Genomic DNA, 18582 nt, shown 5'->3' on the forward strand with positions numbered 1-18582 from the left:
TTTTTCTCTTCAAAGATCTTTTTTTTTCTAGATATGAGGAATGAAAGTAATATCAGCAACACATTGTTGAGGCAGCTATCCAGTAAAGTGCTCTTTGCCTTGAGTCTAAACTTTTTTAGTGCTGTCTTCAATAGAATTAGTGCCCGGTTACAGGTAATTATTTATTTTATTTAAAATTTAGTAAAAAGTACTGTAAATAATATTAATTTTATAAGTATTAATATTTTATGTACTCAATTTTCATATAGATATTTTTTCTTTTTCATATAGGAGTTGGCATCTAGTTCAGAAGAAAACCCTGATTACACAGATATAGAATTAATACAATACATAAATGTGGACATATTGAGGCTTATAAAACTGTTAACAGGTATTGAATAATCTCATTTTAGATATATCTACTCTTAATATAGACTCTTCGTAAGCTACTATAATTAATGACATTTACAGAATCCATACAGAAATTTAAATTACTAAGAAAATCCGCACACATAGTGCTGGTTTCCTCCCTTGAAAAGGCCATATGGAATTGGATGGACACCTATCCACAGGTAAGCTTTGCTAAGCAAGAACTTGCACTGACACTTGGTAAAAATAATGTAATCCCTTACCTTCTAATAAGGCTTTGTCTCGAAACCCATATTTACCAAAATCTACATGATAGCAATAGAGCCATCAGTGATTCATCTAAAATTGGTGAGCAGATTACTGGCTCACAGATCTTTTAAATTTGTTCAAGTTTATGTTAATATTGGCCTATATCTAGCAGATTTTCACATGACTATCACTTCAATACTACTAGAAATAATTTTAATTGTCTAATAGTAGCGGTCTCCTAGTAATTGACTACAACTAAATGTTTTGTATGTTAGGAGTTTGCGGAAGTGCAGTGCCGGCCTAACGAGGAGCTGAGCAAGTGCTGCGACACGCTGTTCGACCTTCTACAGGACTGCTTCTCTGATAACAAGAAGTCGCGCGTCGCCATGTGGCCGCTGCAGATCATGCTGCTACTCTTGAACCCTGTTAGTACCTGATCACCAGATCACCAGGGTTTAGAAAAACTATTGAATGAGTTTCAGGGTTCACCTCTGATGCAAAACAGGAACGACACCATTCAAACACTACACATTTAGATTACTAATAATTTTGGTGAAAAATATTCTACAAAAAAAGTAAAGATTTTCATGATATGTGTAGACAATTAAAATGAATTCTTTTTTTTTGTAATACATAAATCTAATTTCTAAGATGAGTTTTTTAAATTGTAATTGTAATTGTTTAACACATTACAGAAAGTTCTAGAAGAAATAGTGAACGCAGACAGTGGCGCCCCCTGCAGTCCGCGACACACAAAGAAGAAACATTTTATAGATTCTGTTAAAAGAGGACTTAGTAAGTTGAACTATTTTATTAAGATTATGTTATAATTAAAACATTTTTGGGTATTCGTGAGTTAGTAAACACACAAGATAATCTTTGTTAAAAAGATTAAATTTAGCGTAGCAAAGTGAAGCCGATGATAGAACGACCGAATAATTATTTTCTGTGAGCAATTCAATGCAATTTTATACATTTTTTTTACACAGGTCCACAGAACAATTCTAAGCAAATGACGGAAGCGGCGGTGGTGACTTGCGTCAAACTATGCAAAGCCTCCACATATTTGAATATTGCTGACTCAGGAAATGTCACTTTTATACTTGTCAAGTCTGTTATCAATGATCTCAAGGTATTATTCTATGAAATATTTATCAATTTATTATTATTTACTTAACAAGAATAATTTTACAAATTACAATCACTATTATTGTTGTGTCTATGTTGCTTATATTTTTTATCATTATTACTTTAAAAACGAACAAAATTTAGTTGTACATTATGACCATTTCTAATCATCTGCATTTATTTATTTTTTAAATTCAGAAATATTGTGCTCATGTCTAGACCTAAACTCCTATAAGGAGCCTATTTAATCACAAAATTTATTTTCCAGTCACTTTTATTCAATCCATCGAAGTCATATATTCGTGGGAACTTAATATCCGGGTATTCTGAACTGGATCTGATGACGGATTGCTTCGTGTCCTTATTCCGTATAATGCCGCACAACAACGACGCACTCAAAGTCTGTCTTAATCTAAACGCACATATATCTTACCACTATGTTATAGTTAATTCATTACTCAGGTGAGTTTGTTAATATTCTTTTATATTAAAAAATGAAACTGGTTCTCTCTATCTATCTATCTATCTATCTATCTATCTCTCTTTCCCACATTGTGGTGTTAGTTTGCTAAGTAAATTTCTTCCACTTCGTTCTATCCCCGGTATTCTGAAGTGAAAATTAGTACTCGCAATGTAGTTGACTGAACACAGTAAAAATAAAAAATGTCTTTTAAAGCCGCGGTAATACTCGGACAATAACTTATCTATTACTTGTTGTGAAATACTTTGTTATATACTTGATAATTTACGTGAACTGACAAAATTTTTTAGAATCATAAAACAGCCACGCCTGCCATGGTGGCCGCAAATAGAACTGCTCTATCCGAGAGCTGCGGAACTGAGAGCGATGTTCACGGATACACTAAATAAGGCCACACAAGTATGTATACCCATTTGAGTTGGCACGTCGCAAATATGAGCACTCTTTTGTTTGACGTGCCATCTCGTTAATCAAACTGAAAGATGTTTGTTTACCAACATATCTTTCATACCAGTACAAATGTGTACATCTTTATGTTACAGGGTTATATTGTACATACTCCTCTTAGAATGATATCATTGTCTTTAAAATCAAAGGAGGTTCAATCGAAATTCAACAAATCAGAAGAAATGCCTGCGTATAGAAATCTTTTATTATGTTTGGTGAAACTGATACATGCTGATCCTATGTTATTGCTCAGTGTAAGTTTGTATAATATGTAATAAAAAGTTTTTTTTTAGTCTATATCGGAAACATCACTAACATCTGATAAAAAAAAATGTTTACAGAACCCAGGACGTTCCGGTGTAGAAATACAATCATCGACAACGGAGTTAATAAACGGTTTAGTATCGTTAGTCCATCATACTGGTATGGGAGAGATCTCACAGGAGGCTATGGATGCTCTACTAGCCCTGCACAGACCTGATAGAGTCACCATGTGGAACCCCGAAGCACCACTTAATACTTTCTGGGATATTAGGTGAGTATATTTTGAGGTGCAATAACTGTAAGTGACTGCGCACACTAGTGACTAAAATATCGCACAATTGTTTAGTTGCGCTTTGATTCTTGTGATCTTATATGGAGGCTGCACTACCCTATTTTTAGTTGTGCAACTAGACAGTTGAATTGGCTGCGAGACAATCGCACAACTGTTCTGCGATAGTTTAGTCAAAGGTGTGCGCTTGCTCTACCCTGTCGATAAAGGCTTCCAAACTATAGATTTTATTTATAACTGCAAATGTAGTCAGTGTTATTTGCTGAAATTACCACATTTTTATCGATTTAAGAGTTGTGACGTTTGTAATATAGCATGATTTCATATACAATTTGTTAAAACGCATTGTCATCTATCATAACTTAAAACAATACAAAATTATTTCCAGTTCGCAAGTTCTCTACAATATAAGTCAAAAGTTGATCCAGCGTCAGATCGGCAACTACCGTGAGGTGCTGCGTTGGCTGCGAGACGTACTTACTTGTCGCAATGAGTTCCTGGCTAAACACAAGGACTACGCCAACGTCGGCTCACAGATACCGATATGCAAACAAGCACATATCAAGCTAGAAGTAAGTTAATACTTACAAGGTCTTACATAGTTTAGTCATAACATATTAACGTTCATCAAAAGATATTACCACCACCCTGAGACAAATACTACATTTACGGACGCCATTTATCGAACGAAACACTTCGTAATATCGCTTACAATCCGAGGGACGTTGAAATTTTATCGTAATTTGAGTTTAAACTTGATATGTCGTTTCAGTATCCTGCCGTGAGAAATATAAATAAACTACAATAATGTAATTCCTTGCAGGTGGTGTTCTTCATGTGTCTGTGGTCAATCGACACGGACGTGGTGTTGGTGGCGATGTCGTGTTTCGCGCTGCTCTGCCAGGAGGCGGACATCCGCTGCGGCTCCGACGAGATCAGCACGCACTGCTTGCTGCCGAACTACGCCGTGTTCCAGGAGATAGCGCATACTTCCACTGTATTAACTACTGGTAAGGTTATATGGTCAAATTGACCATATGACTCTGATACGTTCTAGTAAAAAGTGATTTCAAAGAATATTTTGAGAACATTTGCGCTCTATCCTTCTGCCGCGTCTTCACTTAGCTTAGGTGGAATCGTGGTCAAGCGTTGGTTTATTTATGTGAAAAAAAAAAACTAACTTTGAATATACTTCCGCAAGAGGGTATCGGACAATGTAGAGCTCTTGTAAGAGTTTTTAATATTATCAACCATAATTTAGTTATGACAAAAGCCGTAGTCGATTAAATAGTTACAATCATTATAGTAGACATCTTTTTATTAGAAAAATATTATTGTAAACGTATGCTATTCTATTTTAAGCAGCCAGCCAGGATATGGGACGAGGTTGCTATTATAAAAATATCCACAGTAAGTATTCTTATGATCGAAAATAAATAAGCAAGTATACTAAAGACAAAAATTACATTCGAATTCAATTAGAAATGGATATTTTTTGTGTGAAATATAAGAAGAGTAACATGAAATACTACTGTTAAAAATTATATTTGATTTATTTGAAGGCTCAGCCGCTCTACAGAAGCGAATAATGGCATTGCTGAGGAAGATAGAACATTGCGTGAACGGCGTACAGCCGGTTTGGGAGGAGACTTTTAGATGTTGGTAAGTTTCTATCGACAACTAGCTGTTTCCTGCGACTTCGAGCTAAATTAACAAAACGATAACGTAACTTTTAATAGGTTAAAGAATTCTTGAAATCGTCCCAGTAGCTTTTGTTATTCCAATGCATACAAAAATCTAAATCTTTCCTCTTTGTAAGATTAGTACAGATATTGATATTTTCGTTGTAACCATTGTTAAATTGTCTTTTTTTTATTGATATTGAATTGTGACTCATGAAAGGTATATATCTTTAGGGATTCTCTATGCAAGCTGCTACAGAAGTACCCTAAAGGTCAAAGCGAGCGGCCGGAGGAGCCCCCGGAGCCGCTGCACCGCGCCGTCGCCAAGCGCCGCGTATCGCACCACACCAGCAGCGAACACGACTTTGAAGTAATTGTTTTTTTATACTTTTATGAGGGATGAATCATATGTAACAAGAAGGACGTAAGTTAAGAGTGTTGTACACCGGTAGATGTAGTCGTAGAAAGAGATGGATGTATTGCGTGAAAGGTGACATGATCAAGAACGGAGTAATATCTGAGATGACGTATGATAGTTATGTTTAACGGTGGTAGAGCCCGCTTTAACATCTTCGCACGAATGGGTCGGCTCGCCCGGTGTAATACCACGACCACACAGAAAACAGGCGTGAAGTGGAGGTAATTCCGCTTTTCGGCTGATGAGTGTGGTGCCGAAGGCCCAAATTTAGTCCCTTTCCTCCTCACCATTTTTCTTATAAGAAAAGGATGGGAAGGGAACGTGGATTCGACGGTGGAGAAGACGCATAGGAAGGGGAAATATCCTGTTTATGTGCGTCTCCTTCGTCGATTAAGGGTAGGCAACGCATCCTCTATTGCGGATGTTTATGGACAGCGGTAGCTTCGCCATTTCGGCGGATTCAGGTGGCCGCTTGCTAGTTTGCCACCTTGTGATATAAAAAATAAAATGTGTAGGACGAAAACCCGGTGCGTCGACACTACAGGAGTACTATTTAATATGAGAAATAAACCACAAATTGTTTAAATAACCGTTTAAATTATTTACAGATGCAAATTCAAGAATGGGCTAATATAACATCTTTTCTATGCGCTTTGGGCGGAGTCTGCTTACAACGGCGACCTTCCACCGTATGGTCACATCTACATGGTCTTGGTATGCCACACACCTTTTACTGTTTTTTTTTAAATGATATATTACTTTAATATTTGATATAAACTTTGTTATTTTGTTATAGATACGCGAAAATACAATGTCTTGGCAAACAGCTCTCAGGAGGTTCAATACTGTCCCGTAACACAGTAAGTTACTTTTTTCTTAAAAAGAGGAAGTACAGTAAAGTACCCACCGAGGCTCATATTGCCGAAACACCCTTTATAAAAAGAGGATATTTGTTTATAGTTATTTGCAATAGAGTGTAATTGTTCATTGTAAAGATATCTTACTAATATTCTAAATGCGAAAGTTTAGATGGATGGATGGATGGATGTTTTTTACTGCATATCTCCAGAACAGTTTAACGACTTCCGCTGCATTTTGGTAATGACGTAGAACATAGATTGGTAAGACACACAGGCTACTAAGTTTTGTTTATTTCTCGGAAACGGAGTCGCAGGCGATAGCTATGTGTGAAAATATGAAAAATTTTTACATTCACTCTCATTTTTTAATAATATCGTGTATAAATATATTCTTTTCAACAGATTTATCGGTCAACTACTCCGCTTACTATTGTGTAGTAATGAACGATTTGGTCAACAAATACAAACTCATGTGAAGGGACTGGTTGGTCACGAGATGTCGCCCGCTTTGTATCCTATACTCTTTGATCAAATCAAAGCTATTATTGATAAATTCTTTGATCAACAACAACAGGTAAAATAAATTATTATTTTGAAGAAATAAATAAATAAAAAATCTCTCTTTGTGTACAGAAATATTTCTTTAACAGTAATACTAAAAGGCTTTTGATTACATAAGTATTTTACATGCTTTATATTTTACTTGTATTAATCAATCTTTCACTATTGAAGTTTTTTTTTCTTGTTTTTATTATAGGTAATGCTGACTGATATTAACACACAGTTCGTAGAGCATACGATATTTATAATGAAAAGTATTTTAGACAACAAGAAGACAGGTCAACCGACGGAACATTTGAGCACCACTTCTATTGAAGGCCTCATGCTGGCTATAGTCAAGTATGTCATAATAACATACATTATAAATGCAATAACAATCGCACTCAGAGTCGTTAAGTATTAATTAACGGTATCTTTAGAAACCAATTAACAACTATAGATGGTTTATCATTAGTTTGGATTTTTAAAACAAAATCTTCACTAAGGTACTTTCTAAATAATGACTTTGAGTGTGTAATTGAAATGTGAATTTCAGATACGTCCGCCATCTAGATATGACAGTTCTATCTGTGCATATAAAGACCAAGCTCTGTCAAGTTGTGGAAGCTATGATGAGCAGAAGAGACGACCTCGCCTTTAGACAGGTAAATTCAAATAAAAATTAAGCTATACAATTTATTAGAGTTACTCATTTGTTGTGTAATGTTATCAAATTCATTCATTTTTATGTTAAAGAATAGTTTTAGTGTGTTCAGTTTTCGTAAGGAAAGCAAACTTATGGTTTACGGTGATATTCTCTGACGTCAGACGTATCTTTATCGATCTGTTTATATATTAATTTGACGTTCTAGGAGATGAAATTCCGCAACAAGATGGTGGAATACGTCACAGACTGGGTACTTGGCACCAGTCATCAGATATCACCGCCATTACGACCAGATGCCACTTCTATATCAAGGTACGTTTACAGTTATAATTACAATTTAACTCTCAATTTAGATGAAATTTCTGTACATTGATTTTCACAGAACATATATTCCACTATTGTATTACTTGGATATTGTTGTCTTTTGTTGAAAACCTTTAGTAACGACGTATGTATTGCTATCTCTGTTCATTTCAATAAGAGTGAGTGGGATGACAATATGTAGATACCTGGTATGCTGTCGCGAGCTGGACCAGGCGTGTATGGAGGCGGTGGCGGCGCTGCTGAAGGGTCTGCCGCTGCAGCCCGAGGAGTCCGACCGCGGAGACCTCATGGAGGCCAAGAGCCAGCTATTCCTCAAGTTAGTGTGTTTTATAAATAACGAGCTCCCGTGCTGCTTCATCCGCCTTAAATTATAAAAACTTTATTTTATTGTTTTTATTGATAAAAATTATCAATAGCAAATTTCAAAACTCAAATGCACAAATGACAATGAAGGCCTTTGACATTGGATAAGAATTACCGTTACCATAGCAACCTTGCTTCTTTTATGTTGTCAGCTTGTAGTTTTCGTCCTGTTCCCGCATTACGGTTTTTGCAAATTATTTACTACCTAGGTTTAATAATGTGGAAATATGTAGCCTAAAGCATGTCGTAAGTGTAGGGTTTTTTTTAATTAATAAAAAGGAATTATTCAAAAATATACTGTGATTGCTTACATCCTACGTAACTAAGTAATGTGTGTTAACGCTTTATTATATCAGTATAGAAGTATAGATATAAATGAAGACGATGATGTCGACGACGACGATGACGGTGATGATATCTAACTTTCTCAATCTGTTAAAAATTAAAATAACAAATGTTTTACAGATACTTCACATTATTCATGAACTTACTGAACGATTGTAACGAGGTGGAGATGGCGGAGGGTCCCGGCAGGCTGGAGGCGCTGCGGAATGCAACCATACAAGCCATGTCCAACTTGCTCAGTGCTAATATTGACTCCGGTCTCATGCATAGTATTGGTAAGTGCAGATTTCCACTGAAGTATTTGTAAAAAAAAAGTGTCAGCTTGTTCAAAGAATTCTTTTCAAATACAGGTAGGTAATATAGGTAGTTTTACAGACATGGTAAAAACGAGTTTATGCATTTTTTTTACATGCTTTGTTGTAAAATTTGATGGCCTTTTGTTTAAAACAGATTCCAAAACAATTTCTTGTAGATTACATTTAAAATGTTACTAGTTTCTTTGTAGACTCCCCCTTACTGCTTCGTAAATGCCCTCTTGCTCTTCCGTGGTGTAACATAGACCAATTTTGGGTTTAAAAAGTATTATAAATCATCAATAACTCTTCAATCCATGTATTCTAGACCTCGGGTACCACCGAGACCTGCAGACGCGCGCAGCCTTCATGGAAGTGCTGACCAAGATCCTGCAGCAGGGCACGGAGTTCGACACCCTCGCGGAGACCGTGCTCGCCGACCGCTTCGAACAGCTCGTGCAGCTCGTCACCATGATATCTGATAAGGTATACTATCTTCTATTTCTTTTTTAGATGATAAGGAAACTGTATACCATCAACATCCTTGCTAGTATTTTCGTATAGAAGAATCGAAGGTATAAAATACATATAATTCTACTAAGAAGCTTAATAGTAGTTCCCCCTTTTTATTTTATAACATAAGATGGCAAACACGCAAGCGGCCACCTGAATCCTCCAAAATGACGAAGCGACCGCTGCCCATAGAAATCTGCAATTGCAGATGCGTCGCCTACCCTTATCCGACGGAGGAGGAGACGCACATAAAGAGGATATTTCCTCTTCCTACGCACCTCCTCCACCGTCAAATCCACTTCCCCTTCCCATCCTCTCATAAGAAAAGGGTGGTAAAGAGAAAGGGACTTAAATTGGGCCTCCGGCACCACACTCATCAGACGAAACACGGCATTGGTTTCATTTCACGCCTGTCTTCTGTGTGGTCGTGGTATTACACCGGGCGTGCCGGCCCTGCAGTGCTAAGATGTTAAAACGGGCACTACCACTTTCCCTAGATCAAGTCTATATAGATAGATCTACAACTGGTGACCCCTAAAATCGATAAAATTTATCTATTTTGATGATCAAAACTAGGTCAGAACTGAAGCCATAAAACTTAAGTATAGACTTGCTATAGTAATGTTATTTTGTCGCTTCTGTTCATGTTAACCGCTTTAGACATTATCACATACTAATATCGATGGTTCAAGTATAATGTTTAATAATTTTACGTTTATTATCAGGGGGAGTTACCGATAGCGATGGCACTGGCTAATGTAGTAAGCAATTCACAAATGGACGAGTTAGCGCGCGTCTTCGTCACATTGTTTGACGCCAAACATCTGCTCGCGCCGTTACTATGGAATATATTCTATAGAGAAGTCGAGGTAAACGCCTTTATTTTTTTTAAATATTTTTTTTTTGTTAATTCAATAATAATATTATAGAGAAATGATTTGTATTTTTGTATGTATTGGAATAACTCAAAAACTACTGGGCCGATTAAAAAAATTATTATTAAAGACTATGTTATAACTGAGTGCCATAGGCTATGTATTTTTTTTACTTTTTTTTTTAATTTTACGTGGACGAAGTCACGAACAATAACCAGTTAACTGTAATGTGCTCTTTTATCCCAGGTAACGGATTGCATGCAGACATTATTCCGTGGAAACTCTCTAGGCAGCAAGATAATGGCGTATTGCTTCAAGATATACGGCTACGGATATCTACAGTCTCTGTTGGAGCCACTCATATCGACTTTACTTGACCAAGCAGATGAACAGCCAGAATTAAGTTTTGAAGTCGATACTGCAAGGTAAGTTTTCTTCAATATAAGGTCAAGGACTTTAAAAAGTATTTATGTCTTTAACACGAAAAATCCTTTAAGGAGTATTCATAATAAAACATGTTATAATTAATTATAAACTCAAGTAATAACGTTATTCCAATTTTATTTTTGTCTGTGAGGTTGAGGTTTTGATTTTTAATTATCATGTGCTTCGTTTGTAAAACAGATGTTAATGTATGAATTGAATGATTATGAAAACTGATATTGTTGCAGACTTGACCCCAGTCAAGACATTGAGGTCAACCGCTCCAACTTGATAGAGTTGACAAAAGAGGTTTTCGACCGTATCGTCAATTCCGCGGACAAATTCCCGCCTCAACTGCGCAGCATGTGTCACTGCCTTTATCAGGTATTTTAAAGTTGACTCCTATTTAATCTATTTTTTGCAATTTGATTATTTGATTTGTATATTTATTGGTATTCATTCATTCGTAGGTTCTGAGCAAACGTTTTGCTCAATTCCCACAAACAAGTGTTGGTGCAGTGGGAACAGTTTTGTTTTTGAGATTCATCAATCCTGCTATTGGTAAGTTAAAAAAAATGTTTTAAATTGTTACAAAATCGCATATTTTGGTTAAAATTATCGCTTTGTTTAAGTTGTTATAAGCATAAAAATGTGGACGTAATTGGTCCTTCGAGTCAGATTTTTTAAAAAATTTATATATTATTCTATTTTTTGTTATAGTTTCCAGTTTAAATATTTATAATCGTTATATTTTAGTATCGCCGCAAGAAATGGGTATCGTAAGTCGTCCTGTGCCGTCGCAAGTGAAGCGCGGTTTGATGTTAATGTCCAAGATCCTGCAGAACATCGCGAACCACGTTGAATTCTCAAAGGAACAACACATGCTGCCATTTAATGATTTCCTACGAGCTCACTTTGAATCAGGAAGGAAGTGAGTGTAAAAAAGAATTACTTTTGAGTATTAAAGATCAAATGATTTCTCATCTAACATTCTTACTATCCCTTTCTCTTTCACTCAAGAGAGATAGACCTCTATATCTATCTCTCCACCACTCTTTTACTTCTGTAGAGTTGCAGAACCTAGCGGTGTTCCACTGTAAAAGCTGCAATAGTTTGAACATTTTGAATCGACACGCGAAATAAAAGTCAATACAACGGAGCCTATAAATGTATCTGTTCGAAAAAAGTCTGTTAGTGATAAGTTTGCACTCACTATCTAATTAGATATTTGTAGGTAGAGACGGAGTTAGTCTAGTTGTAATGAACAATGTAATTTTTCTTGGCAACACCGCGGATTTCCGCGACTGTACATAAAATCTGTATCTTTGTAGGTTTTTCATCCAGATAGCATCAGACTGCGAGAGTATAGATCAGACATCGCACAATCTGTCGTTCATAAGCGACGCTAACGTTGTCGCGTTACATCGTTTGCTGTGGAACCATCAGGAGAGGATCGGCGACTATCTGTCCTGTAGTAGGGACCATAAGGCGGTCGGCAGACGGCCCTTCGATAAGGTAACCCGTGCACGATAACATGACACCTTAATCGATGACACAAGATTCTTTCGACCACACTATAATTTAATATAATGTAAATCGTGGTTAAGCACTTAAAAAATTTAGTTTTAAAAAACTAAATTTAATATGGACAGTGACTGATATTTGTAGTGTACATGATTTTCTAGTTGTGGACAGTTCTGTACAAAGTATAAGTCTGTATGACAGACCTTAGAAGTAAGATTTTCTTTGTATGAATTGTAATTCTATTTAAATAATGTTTGCATTTATTGACATTTTTCTACAGATGGCAACACTTCTCGCCTACTTAGGTCCACCGGAGCATAAACCTGTTGAATCGTAAGTCAGATAACATATTTTAAATATATATATACTTTAGAGATGTTTTATTGATCTTTATACAAAATTTCCAGAACGTCAGGTCTTCTGTTCTCGTCGTATGCCCGGTGGTCATCAATAGACATGTCTTCGACGAACTTCGAAGAGTTTATAGTGAAACATAATATGCATGAGAAGGAAGAATTCAAGAGTATAAAGAGTTTGAATATCTTCTACCAAGCCGGTACAAGCAAGATTGGGAATCCCGTGTTTTATTTTATATCCAGACGATATAAGTAAGTGTGTACATAAGGTTTTAATTATTATGATTGTATTTCGACTGCAGTTTTCTCAAATCCTTTTAGAAGTAAACCAATACATTTCTGAATTAGGACTTACAATTTTTATAAAATTCAAAGGGGAAATGTCCTGTTTATGTGCGTCTCCTCCTATGTCAATTAAGGGTAGACAACGCATCTGCAATTTCGGTTGTTTATGGGCAGAGGTTGCTTTCCATTTCGGTGGATACAGGTGCCCGCTTGCTCATTTGCCACCTTATATTATAAAAAAAATAGTTATGTTTTTTCATAGAACTGTGGTAAAAACTCACAATAAAGATATTTATGTAATGTCAAGTAAATTGTTTATTTTTTTATGCAGGATAGGGGAAGTAAATGCGGACCTGCTGATCTACCACGTCATACTGACGCTAAAGCCCTTCTGTCAGCAACCCTTTGAGCTGATTGTTGATTTCACGCATACCAATTCTGACAACAGGTTCAGGTAATTTTACCTATATTTTAAACTATTTATTCAAATGAAAAAAAAAAAGTAGAGTCTTTAATCGAGAAATGTAAATGATACAGTCTCATTAGACTTCATTATCATGAACTTGCCCTTATCCCTTACGTAGGGTCGGCACAGTATGTGCTGCTCTTCCATACATCTCTCTCAGCCTTCATATTTGAATTCACAATCTCATAAAACTTATCGTTAAATAATGTAATATACAGTTAAGGTCATAAAACGAGGATTTCTGATTATCAGATAAAGTTGCATAGAAATAGAACGAAAGTAGAGCTTGTATTGTTTTGTTCTTACATCTTCTTACTGCTATTACAAATGCTAATGTTTAGATGGATGGATGTTTGTATTAAGACGGTTTGATAGATCTCAATGAAATTTAGCACTTATGTTGAACATAGTCTGAAACACATAAGCTACATAGTTTTTTTAATTCCGCGCCGATGGAGCCTCGATTGAAAGGTAGTTTACAATAATTTACTGTTTGGTTTTAGAACGGATTTCCTGCAGAAGTGGTTCAGCGTGCTGCCGGAAGTGGCGTATATCAATATCCACGCGTGCTACATCTACAACTGCAACGGCTGGGTGCGCGAGTACACCAAGTTCCATGAGGCGATACTAGCGCCGTTGCGGGTAAACTCACATCTATACAGATTATACAATACTAAGGGCCTGTCCCACCACTGGCTGATAGAGGCGCAGATAAAGGAACAAAATCCGATATTTCCATCAGACATTTTACACGTTAGATTGTTATTAGACAATTTACAATTTGGTGGGACAGGCCCTAAGAGATACACAACAAAATGAACACAACATTATAAACGCGAATTTGCTGACAGACATGTGTCATGATGACAATGTTTGTTTTTCACATTTAAAAATCGTTTTTTTGTTATAAGCGACACAGATAATGTTCACAAAATATGAAATTATGTTTCGATGTTACACTCCAATTCTACTGTATAGATTTTATATGAAATGCAGCTCCTCTAAGATGAAATTGTGTCGATTTGAAAGACTTTTTTAAAAATTCCATGGTTTATTTCTTCACAGGGAAACCGTAAACTAATATTCATAGACAACCACACACGATTGACCGATTTCGTGGATATTGAACAGCAGAAATTGCCCGGCGCCACTCTCGCTTTAGAAGAAGACCTTAAAGTTTTCAATAATGCGTTGAAACTTTCGCATAAAGATACCAAAGTCGCCATAAAGGTAAAAAAACAAATCCCACCAAATACAGCTTGTCGATATTTTTTTTTATTTTACTTATCTATGTAAAAAAATAAAACTAAAATTTTGATGTTTTATCCACAGGTTGGACCTACTGCCCTACAAATAACATCAGTTGAAAAGACAAAGGTACTAGGCCTGCCGGTACTACTTAATGATGTATACTACGCTTCCGAGATAGATGAGGTATCTTTTCTTCTTACTATCGTATTAATATTATAAATGCGAAAGTTTGGATGGATGGATGTTTGTTAGATTTTGTAGACTAAACTGCTGAACGGATCTCGATGACATTTGACATAGATGTAGACAGTCCGAAAGAACACATAGGCCTCTTATTTTTGCTTCTTTTGAATCACGCTGATGGAGTCGCGGGCGAAAGCTAATAATTTGTATTTTTTATACAAAAAATCGTATCTTTTCAATATCTTAATCTATCATACAGGTTTGTTTGGTGGATGACAATCAATTTTCCTTGTCAATAGTAAACGAATCGACACCTCTCAGCTTCATACACAATGATTGTGATAATATCGTCCAATCTATTATACATATACGAAACCGTTGGGAACTCAGTCAGCCGGTAAGTTATTATATTATTTACACTATTTTACTTTCTTACTAGCATAATAAATGCTGATATTTAGATGGTTGGATGGATATTTGTTGGAAAGTATTTCTAGTAGGGTTCGACAGTTCTCCATGAATCTATGAAGATAAGGAATATAATTAATTCCCCACGTTCGATGTTGCGAACAAAATGTAGTATAAAAGATGCTTTTAAAAAATTACTCACGGTGTATCCAAATAAATCGGTTCAACCAACTTTTGTCTCAGTCTCCGCCCACAAAATTTACGAACACGCCCGTGGTCACGTACATCTTAGTCAGAATAGAAATCTAAAGAGTTTTTTTTTATCAGTAGTGTAAAATCTCACATTAATAAAACATTGTAAACCATACGCAGATTTTGATGTGCAGTTTTTTTTTAAATAAATGACTATATATCCAGCAAGACTCAGTGACAGTACACCAGAAGATACGTCCCAAAGACGTGCCGGGGACGTTACTGAACATGGCGCTGCTCAACCTCGGCTCCTGCGACCCCAACCTGCGCACCGCCGCATACAACCAGCTGTGCGCGCTCACCGCCACATTCCACCTCAAAATAGAAGGACAACTGCTAGAAACATCTGGTATGTTATAATCAATCAGTGAAAGAAATTCCTAAAAAATACATTTTTTAAATTTTACATTTGATAGGTGGCGCTGTTATTAAAAAAAACATAAACCAGAAAGTGTTAAGATTGAATGTGGATGGCTACAAAGGAAGAGGAAGACCGAAGAAAGTATGGATGGATTGTGTGAAAGAGGATATGCTTAAGAAAGGAGTGGATTCAGATATGACGGCTGATAGAGATGTATGGAAGAGCAGCACATACTGTGCCGACCCTCCATAAGGGATAAGGGCAAGTGGATGATGAGGTGGCGCTGTTATTAAAATTATTATAGTGAATAATTTGACAAGTGTTTTTTAGTTTCTACTAGTATTTTTGGTTACAGGTCTATGCATTCCATCGAATAATACAATTTTCATAAAATCAGTAAGTGAAAAATTGGCTCACAATGAACCGCATCTTACTCTTGAATTTTTGGAAGAGTGTATTCAGGTAAATTTTATTTATTTATTTAATGATACATATGTCATTTTTATTTCGTTTTTATTACAAAAGTGTATTTATTGCCAGGGTTTCCGAGGATCTACAATAGAACTAAAACATTTATGCTTGGAATATATGACTCCATGGTTAGCTAATTTAGTTAGGTAAGTTCCTTGATGTAACAATATATACTGGTGTGTATCATAATTATTTAATTAAATAATATTTTTTTCTTTGTCAAAAGATTCTGCAAGCCGTCTGACGAATCCAGGCGACAAAAGCAAGTGGCACAAATACTAGAGAAGTTAATAACTCTTACTATAGAAGAGACGGAGATGTACCCTTCTGTGCAGGCCAAGATCTGGGGCTCCATTGGACAAGTACCCGAGCTCATTGATATGGTACTGGATAGCTTTATACAGAGAAGTGTTAATTCAGGTGAGAATATCATTAAAAAAAATTATTCATTGTTTATTTTTGATTTTTTCCAAAAACTGATATTAGAATATTTTCTTAACACATGTCATGCTTTTCTATAAATGCCTGTCAGGTGAATTAGGAGCATTAAACGTGTTAAAATCTGTTTATATTAGGTCTGGGTTCACCAATGATCGAGATAATGGCGGACACGGCGGTCGCGCTCGCCTCCGCCAACGTACAGCTCGTCTCTAAGAAGGTCATCGGACGCATGTGTCGGGTGAGTGCTCACCTTTACAGTTATAGCCTTGTTACCGCTTCATTTATTTGTTCATTATTGTAGTAAAGCCTATTTATTTGGTAGATTTAATATGTATGAAACAAGCGATTTAAATGTAGTACTTAGTTTTGTAAAAAAAAAATTGTCTCGTGTCCCATTGATTCGTATAATTTCATTTCGAAATTGGGTTTTTTCTATTATAAAAGTTACATGAAAGAGAGGTTATCAAAATTTCTTTTCGCTCTCTCTCTCTCTCACTCTTTCATATCTTACAATATTGTGTATTGTAATTTGTAATGCATGTTTGCATGATTATATGTTATTTGAACATTTTGTAACCATGTAAAAGTAAAAATTACTTTGGAATTAAATTCACATTTTCTTAATGAAATTACAAGTTTGTAAAAACGTTGAAAGTTTAATTTAAAATGTGACGTGTTTATAATATCCCAGCCAATAGTATAATTATTAAGTCCTTTTCGCAATCACTTAATTTAATTGTTTATTAATAAGCTTAGATTGTTAAAATAAAGCTAATCGAAGTCGACATTTATTAAATCATTGGAAAAAATGTAATATTTTAAATATTTGTTGTATAAATATTTGTCGATATCGATAAGCGTGGACAATCTGTGTAAATTTATGTGTCTCCCACAGGCCCTATCCAAACTGCCCAATAATATTCTGGGTCCCGTTACCCCGGCCACTGTGAGTTTTTTCTTTTTAAATTATTTTTATTTGCGTACAGTTTTTTTATATATCAGCACTATTCTAGCTTAATATTTTTTTTGTTTTCTTTTTTGATCTTAGACCTTTTTTATTTAATAGTCAATTTTACGTTGTAGGAATGTATTGGCCGACACAATTCCAAATTCCTGTTTTAATATTACTATAGTCCTCATCCATTTAAACATCTAAGTATTGTGTGTATTTTTAGGTTTTTAATAATATTATTAAGGAGGATGATTAAAAAGCAAAATAAATACAATATAAACACATTCAATGCTTTTAAAATTGTCACGTATTAAAGTCGACTTGCGGATCGATTCTGTGGCATTGAACGTGTTAAAACCTTATTAAATTTCTTGGGATAATTGATTGAATATTTTTATTAAAAGTTTCAACTTTCTTTTAAATTATTATATTTCGTAGGTGGTGGATAAAACTTGTCATTCTCCGACAGCGATGTTAGAACAGCACATGATGTGGGACGATATTGCTATACTGGCTAGATATTTAGTAAGTATATTACACCTCTACTCTGATTTAATTAATTTACAAATGTCTCAGTAACTTTTAAGCTCAGAATCATTATGTGATCATTAAAAATTGTGATATTGTAATTTATTAAGAAACAGTTTGATACTACAGTCAGCTGCATAAATGTGTATACATTTGCCAAGCTATAGAAACGTTTATACGCTTTCCAAAAGAAGAATTCACGTGACCATTAGTATATCTGACCTTGGATGTACATTATTTGCGGATTAGTAAATAAATATGTTTGAAACCGAATTAAATCTATACTAATATTATAAAGAGGACAGATTTGTATTTTTATATGTATTGATATAACACAAAAACTACCGGCCCGGTTTAAAAAAATCTTTTACCCTTAAAAAGGAATTTATCTGTGCATGGGCTATATTTTATACTATTTTTTTTTAATTCATGCTAGCAAGTGTATACTTTGTAGCAATAGTAGGGGCTACGGTTTCAGTAACTCCACGGCTAGCGCGTATTTAATAAGTGGACACCAATGCAGCTGACTGTAGTGTCGACAGTGAGAAGGTACGCGGGATTATTCCCAACCGTCAGCCCGCTCTGTCCTCACGTG

At 35.5% G+C, this 18582-nt stretch overlaps 1 protein-coding gene across 2 annotated transcripts in view; it reads left to right on the forward strand.

Annotated features, from left to right (window-relative positions):
• LOC106107234 (neurofibromin) overlaps nt 1-18582 on the forward strand; it is a 31140-nt gene that overhangs the window by 1222 nt on the left and 11336 nt on the right. The window contains exons 4-47 of one of the 2 annotated variants that reach the window (XM_013288004.1): nt 32-153; nt 271-370; nt 451-551; nt 873-1022; nt 1293-1392; nt 1587-1729; nt 1994-2187; nt 2497-2605; nt 2749-2907; nt 2995-3188; nt 3595-3778; nt 4030-4216; nt 4569-4616; nt 4769-4868; nt 5123-5258; nt 5915-6020; nt 6103-6166; nt 6569-6740; nt 6924-7066; nt 7263-7371; nt 7579-7685; nt 7879-8013; nt 8526-8680; nt 9027-9184; nt 9937-10080; nt 10333-10511; nt 10758-10893; nt 10980-11070; nt 11266-11440; nt 11841-12024; nt 12314-12366; nt 12441-12641; nt 13006-13128; nt 13644-13782; nt 14206-14370; nt 14473-14574; nt 14834-14971; nt 15400-15583; nt 15951-16057; nt 16136-16212; nt 16293-16486; nt 16642-16745; nt 17403-17453; nt 17898-17984. In XM_013288004.1, the coding sequence (XP_013143458.1) occupies nt 32-153; nt 271-370; nt 451-551; nt 873-1022; nt 1293-1392; nt 1587-1729; nt 1994-2187; nt 2497-2605; nt 2749-2907; nt 2995-3188; nt 3595-3778; nt 4030-4216; nt 4569-4616; nt 4769-4868; nt 5123-5258; nt 5915-6020; nt 6103-6166; nt 6569-6740; nt 6924-7066; nt 7263-7371; nt 7579-7685; nt 7879-8013; nt 8526-8680; nt 9027-9184; nt 9937-10080; nt 10333-10511; nt 10758-10893; nt 10980-11070; nt 11266-11440; nt 11841-12024; nt 12314-12366; nt 12441-12641; nt 13006-13128; nt 13644-13782; nt 14206-14370; nt 14473-14574; nt 14834-14971; nt 15400-15583; nt 15951-16057; nt 16136-16212; nt 16293-16486; nt 16642-16745; nt 17403-17453; nt 17898-17984 (5810 nt within the window). The remainder of the gene's footprint in view (nt 1-31; nt 154-270; nt 371-450; nt 552-872; nt 1023-1292; nt 1393-1586; nt 1730-1993; nt 2188-2496; nt 2606-2748; nt 2908-2994; nt 3189-3594; nt 3779-4029; nt 4217-4568; nt 4617-4768; nt 4869-5122; nt 5259-5914; nt 6021-6102; nt 6167-6568; nt 6741-6923; nt 7067-7262; nt 7372-7578; nt 7686-7878; nt 8014-8525; nt 8681-9026; nt 9185-9936; nt 10081-10332; nt 10512-10757; nt 10894-10979; nt 11071-11265; nt 11441-11840; nt 12025-12313; nt 12367-12440; nt 12642-13005; nt 13129-13643; nt 13783-14205; nt 14371-14472; nt 14575-14833; nt 14972-15399; nt 15584-15950; nt 16058-16135; nt 16213-16292; nt 16487-16641; nt 16746-17402; nt 17454-17897; nt 17985-18582) is intronic. The other variant, XM_013288005.1, reaches the window with a different exon arrangement.

This window comes from Papilio polytes, unplaced genomic scaffold (genome assembly GCF_000836215.1).
Source record: "Papilio polytes unplaced genomic scaffold, Ppol_1.0 DF822067.1, whole genome shotgun sequence".
Classification (NCBI taxonomy): Eukaryota; Metazoa; Arthropoda; class Insecta; order Lepidoptera; family Papilionidae; genus Papilio; species Papilio polytes.